General features: G+C 35.6%; 1 protein-coding gene across 1 annotated transcript; it reads right to left on the reverse strand.

Annotated features, from left to right (window-relative positions):
- Nucleotides 1-807: 807 nt before the first annotated feature.
- Nucleotides 808-4,455, reverse strand: LOC133195779 (haloacid dehalogenase-like hydrolase domain-containing 5). The gene is made up of 8 exons (XM_061331717.1): nucleotides 4,314-4,455; nucleotides 4,052-4,119; nucleotides 3,552-3,746; nucleotides 2,828-2,940; nucleotides 2,185-2,275; nucleotides 1,809-2,078; nucleotides 1,576-1,718; nucleotides 808-1,377 (listed from the first exon to the last, which is right to left on the reverse strand). The coding sequence occupies exons 1-8, from the start codon at nucleotides 4,354-4,356 to the stop codon at nucleotides 1,023-1,025; spliced, it is 1,278 nt and encodes a 425-aa protein (XP_061187701.1). The 5' UTR covers nucleotides 4,357-4,455; the 3' UTR covers nucleotides 808-1,022.
- Nucleotides 4,456-6,462: the final 2,007 nt, after the last annotated feature.

Below are 6,462 nucleotides of genomic sequence, written 5' to 3' on the forward strand. Positions count from 1 at the left end.
TTGAAATTGGTTCAGTGGTTCCAGAGAAGAAGCTGAAAATGTTCAAATGTTAACGCACGACGGACGACGGACGACGCACGACGCACGCCGACGGACGAAAACAGATAGCAATAGGTCACCTGAGTAAACTCAGGTGACCTAAAAAGTGACCTGGCTCACACCTTCTCTGTCTGTTTCTCTCTCTCCCTCTTTATTATTATATATGTGAGGTTTTATCCCCTTTTTTGTTTCTCCCTTGGTTGCCTCATGCATAACGACGTAACAATACTAAGCCATAAATAAAAAGAGACTTTTCATAGTTTCTATTATTTTATTTATTTTATTCTTCATATTATGAGAAATTCTACTTCAAACTTCATGTTTGCAATACACTCATGTATTTGTTTACAGAACATCATTAACTACACAAATACAATGTTTTTGTTTACAGGTCTGGACGTCACAAGCTATACTAATAAACACCTATGTATTTGTTTACAGGACTTCACGATCTAATCAAATACACAAAAAGGAATTATTTATTAAAGTACAGTTTTTTCTTCACATTTTGACAAAACTTGATATATACATGTAGTAAAAATAAACACAACGAACAACTTTTTAAAAATATTATTAACAAAAAATACAAATTGCATTGGTGTTCAAAGTCTGATTTATAAAACTGAAAATACATGTATTTGTCATACAGCATGTACAGGGAAAATGTCAATGTTAACCCAATATATAAAGTTGTCAACAACAAGTTTTACCCTAGACAAAAAAAATGAATAATATGCTTAGTACATAAACAAACTCATAAATATAATAATGAGACCAGGTACACATGAGAACATGAAAACAGGTTTAAATAAATTATTTATAGACATGATTGTCTCCATGAATTATAAAAAGTAGAAAACAATACAAAGTCAATAAATTAAATAGGAAAATATCAATCTATAATTGGCAAGTTTGTAATCATATTTACATTTGTACAAACATTCAGATCACAGTCTCCCCCTAGGTTAGGATTGAAGGATACTTCATGTGTTCACTGAAAAATTTTCTTTCTCCAATATATGCTGAATGCCATGGTACACATCCTTGACAAACTTGGAGGGCTTAGCAAGTTCTGGTTCATTTTCAATATCACGATGTCCATGATACACATCTACCTCATCATCAGAGGAATCATCTTCTTCCGGTTTATACACTCCGGTGCCCACTAGGAGGCTCTCCATAGCCAGCACTGTCTGTTGGTAGAGGGCGTTGTTATTTGGGATAGACCTGGACCGCGGTAGGTGGTTGATAATGTCTTCATTATCGATACATTCCGATTGTCTCCGAAGAAACCGGTGATACAGGTTGGCCCCAACGATATCGACGGAAGGATTGTCACTAAATCAAATCCATAAGTTATGATTAAAAAGAGTGGTGGCAGTGCATATATGATATTGTTCAAATCATGAAAAGTATTTAACATAACAAGAATAATGAAAATAATAATGTGATATTAATTTTGGTCGGTACAAAGAATATTAATTACATTGAGAAAGCTTAGGAACAAGAATGAGGAATGGGCTATTAAAATCTTACCCAATAAAGTACAGCTTTTTTATTGGATTTTGTATTCCCAGCTTCTGGGCGACATCTGCAATACAGTGTTCAGCGTACCTGTACGTGATTTCACAAGGTTTCCCTATTAAAGCGGTGTACTCCAATTCTCGACCTGTGATTTTCTGGAGGAAAAAACCTCATTACTAAGCAATTTCAAGGGTGCTGAAAAAGGATTTTTTAGTCAATTGAACGTCATCATAACCATATTTTACCTTATATAGGCTTTCTAGACAGAGGAGAAATGACCCGTGACCAAACCGTGGCATGCAGGCACGGTCCATGAACACCAGATCCATGTTGCAGGCGATAATCGGGAGCTGTCTTACACCCATTATGGAGGATGGCGCCTTGGTGGGTTTTCCCTCCGTAAGGAGTAGGTCAATCAGTAACTGGAGATTAGATTCCCACAGCTTCGGCTCGCCAATCATCAAAATGGCTTCCACAGTTGGGAAAGAAAAATCGTCTCTGTATGTTCCGTTTGCCTAATTACAATTTATGCAAAATTTAAATCCAGACTTATAAATTATCATTCGTAACGCATTAAAATATACCCAGAAGAATTTGAAGTATATGGTTTAATTTTCGTACCACACGTTTTCTGTTGTCATGGTCCACCATATCGAGAAATGGATAAGCCTTCTGTATATCTTCTATTGTACAAACGTTCTTAAAACCAATACTTTTCTTGTTAAAGAAACTTGCATTAATTTATTTTGAATTAGCTCATTCCTATTCCAAAATTAATCCCCCCCAGAGTTCTCATAAACAAACATTACGGACCAAGAGTCGACCCCGTTACATGTAATTGTTCTCTTCAGAGCTGCATGTACTTAGGTCACATGGCACAAATTTGCATATTTTTATATCTTCATTTAAATCGAGTTAAAAATACTTTTGCTATATCGTGTAAACTTTACAGTAAGATCTTTAAAAACAGCTACACACCTTTTAAAAAAAACACATAACATCGTAAGTTGTCGGCCTTATATAAAGCAAGTGTGGCATTTTCCTTTGTTACAATTTTTTAATGTTTCTGTCCAAAACAGAACAGAACAGAAAATGCTAATATCAGACGAGTTCCCCACACGTTCTGGAATGTTTGCATGCATTTTTGCAGAAAGGGGGGTTTTCAGTTCAATTTTGACGCTTTCGTCAAGGTTTCTTATGAATTCAAATCAGGCTATGTGAAAAGAGAAACTATATTGGTATATTTTGCCAGCATAAAGGATACTCTAAGGCAATATCTCTGCGATGTTCCTGACCAATCACTAGCACGTGTTTGTCGTGGAACTCTGTCAGAAGTTTGGCGGGAGTTGGAGCGTGGATAACCATATCTGGTGAGACCTAGAAAATGGTTAAACATTTTTTAATGTACATCTCAAATAAAATACATGATCTTAGCAGAGACCTCTGAACTATTGATTACTGAGTATATAACCAATTATACATTTAAATACACTACAAAGAACAACTTTTTTTCTTTCCATGACTAGCAATCTGACTAAAGCCAGATGTGTGGTAGCGTGAACAAAGTTCTGGTTTTGATTGTATGGTGAGCTTACCTGCATGTTGAACCATCTGATGATTTATCTGGCTTTGAGTGCATGGCAAGCTATAATACCTGCATGTTGAAACTTATGCTGATTTGTCTGATTGCATGGTGAGCATACCTGCATGCTGAACCATCCGCTGATTTGTCTAGTTTTGATTGCATGGTGAGCTTACCTGCATATTGAACCATCTGATGATTTGTCTATAGTTTAGATTGCAAGTGAGCTTACCTGCATGTTGAACCAACTTTAACCATCTGATGATTTATCTGGCTTTGATTGCATGGCAAGCTAATACCTGCATCATTGAACCATCTGCTACTTTGCCTTTGATTGCACGGTGAGCTTACCTACATGTTGAACCATCTGATGATTTGTCTGGTTTTGATTGCATGTTGAGCTTACCTGCATGTTGAACCATCTGCTGATTTGTCTGGCTTTGTCCTCGCTTCTGTTACAGGCATTGGTGACGAAGGCCACTGGAACCTTAAGGTTTCCCTCATCATCTTGTAGGAGTTTGAGGGCCTTCACGGCTGGGTCCAGGGGATTTGTTCCTCGTGCTAACACACCATCCACGTCAAACAGGATTCCAAAGTTTGGCTGTCAAGAAATATTTCGTGAAAAATTTTATCATCTTGTGATATAACATATAATATTAAGAAAAATTTGCATAATATAAACAGAATCTTAACCTTGGAATAATTTCCATATGAACAAGAAAGATGAACCAAATAAGACCCTTCTCTCAAACGATTTGAACACAAAACTTTGAGAAAATGCCTACATATCATTCTTATTCCAACCCATTATATTCACCTCATAGCACCGGAAGAAACAATACCACGTGACATTGTTTACAAACAAAACCATGCCAGCAAGTACGTTGTAAGATTCTTATACAATACCTGTGTGGTTTGGAGCTTTTCCTCCAGGTTATCTGGCAGAAAGAAATCACTTCCACTATCAGAGCCATCTAAAACAAAATAAAATAAAAATACTTCAAATGTAAATCCCTTCAATCGTGAACCAAAAGAAGATTTGAATTCACTGCGTGAGTCCAACATATAATGCATCTAAATGTTTCCAAATCACAAACCTCATGATGAATAAATAAATAAGTAAATAAATAAATGAAAACTTTAGGCAGAACAGTCGATTATATATCACCTGTAGAATATCCAGATTCGTGTCTGATCCTAGAAATCATCATACTTGCAGCTAGAAATGTTTAATTACTCTTTCGAATGTCAAATAAGAAATGGATACGGAGCTGGGTGCTTTTTGGCTTTTATAAGAATTATGCATCGGGGGAATTATACGCAAATAATTCCCATTGGTCGACATCCCGGTCATTCATGACCATGTGTTTACAACTGGGTCAAGCTAGTATCAAACGCCGGTCATTGTGTTCATGAACGAAAATTCCGAAATTATTGTTTACGTTTTCAACTGCGTACCTTGCTGTAGTCGTTTTTTTACACACAGCACATGACCGTGTTTACCAATGTTTACATGTATATATTGTGCGTCTTTCATCGTAAGCTGAAGCAATACATTTTAAGTCTGTGTTTTTTACGTAAACATGGTAATCAATGAATAACATGAATAAGTCATTTTTCAATCAGTAAACTTTCTACGGTGTAAAAGTGAATTTGGACAGAAAGATAAGCAAATTGAGGAAAAATTATTATATGCATAACCGCGACCAGATATTAAGATAATGTATATTTTAATTAAGATGTTGTACATGTACTAGCCAGAATAATTTTGATTTTTTTTTTTAATTTTTTTTGAAAATTTCCAAGTATTTAAGATATATTGATGCAATTGGACTTTGTGAATACGACAATGTACATTTTGTTTTACTTCATTTGAATAACATAGAGAGAATTTTAATTTAGAATTTTTTTCATTTGTTTCCAAATGCCATTCTAAATTCAAACTGAATAAACTTGATGTTGAACTTTACAGATAATAGAATACTTCAAGGATAACAAAACCTAAGGGAGTATATGGATTAGTAAACCAAGTCAGTATTACATCGGATGCACGTTTTTCAGCATGTGAAGATTTGGCGGTCCGGGTCAATCTTAGTTTCTATCAGTAATCACGCCTAACAGGCATGGATGGTTATAGAACCTTGGAATTCCCCCTCTAATTGAAACGAGAGCACGTGAAAGGAGGATGTAAACAAAAGCACGTGGTTTGATTCCCCCCTACTATTGGCCTTTGCAGAGAGACTTTGTTCAGGACATATATACTTCAAGAATAAGTGTACATAAGCCACCAGAAATAATCAGAAATTTGCCCATTTAAATGTAAACAATATTACTAAGTCTGAATAAAGATTCCACGTATAACAAACAAAACACTTATATTTAGTAACAATAAGAACATGAAGATGTGCACTTCATGATCATGTGTTATTGATTTCCATGCTCAGGAGATATACCTCTATAACTTGCATGTTATTAAATAAACCTCCTAATAAAATCTCCAATAATTAATGCTTGTGTGTCTTCATTTCAAACATATTTTATTCAAGAACACACTTTGAATCTAGGTGCACGAGGATGCAGCTCGGTTTGACATCTCAGTTTTGGAATCAATACGTACGACAGATTGCCGTCTCTCTGTGCTCGAAAAGAGTTTAATCAATATCCAAGTATATGTACATGTGGATAAAATTTTGCATTTCTACAGCCAACCTATCTTGGCCCCGAAACAAATGAAAAACAAAAGGTATTAAACAAGAAATGTTTTAGAAACATATATTACCCCCCTCCCCCCCCCCTCCCCCGTGGAATACTTAATTAGCGATGTACATGTCTGTACCGTATATTGTATTTATAAATGATTTCTTAGCGGTATTCATGAATTAGCCATCGTTATCTGCACCAAAGTCGCTAAAATATGAAGCCCGCTTTTTAAGTACACATACAGTATTAAAAAGGGTCAACTTTTAACGTTAGAATGTCTGTAAATGTGTAATCTGCTTATCAAGGGCATGAATTCAAAATCAACAGGGGTCACCTTCACTTAAGGGGAAACCAATCTACCAAGAGCAAATGATTTTAAAGATACTGAGCAAACAATATCTTTATTTATCTTGATAAGTCTGACATTTGACCTTGTGACCTCAAAACCAACAGGGGTTATCTACTCCTTCTATTGAAGGAACCAGTGTACCAAGTTTGATGTCAGTCAAACAAAGGATTCTCAAGATTTTAAGCGGTTAATATATTACTATGTCCATTTTGCCCCTTGATCTTTGTAACCTAAAAAAGCCCAACTGGTGCCATCTACTTCATAAGGG

Source organism: Saccostrea echinata, unplaced genomic scaffold (assembly GCF_033153115.1).
Source record: "Saccostrea echinata isolate AGI-Se365-2 ecotype Australia unplaced genomic scaffold, CSIRO_AGI_Sech_v1 ptg000029l, whole genome shotgun sequence".
Classification (NCBI taxonomy): Eukaryota; Metazoa; Mollusca; class Bivalvia; order Ostreida; family Ostreidae; genus Saccostrea; species Saccostrea echinata.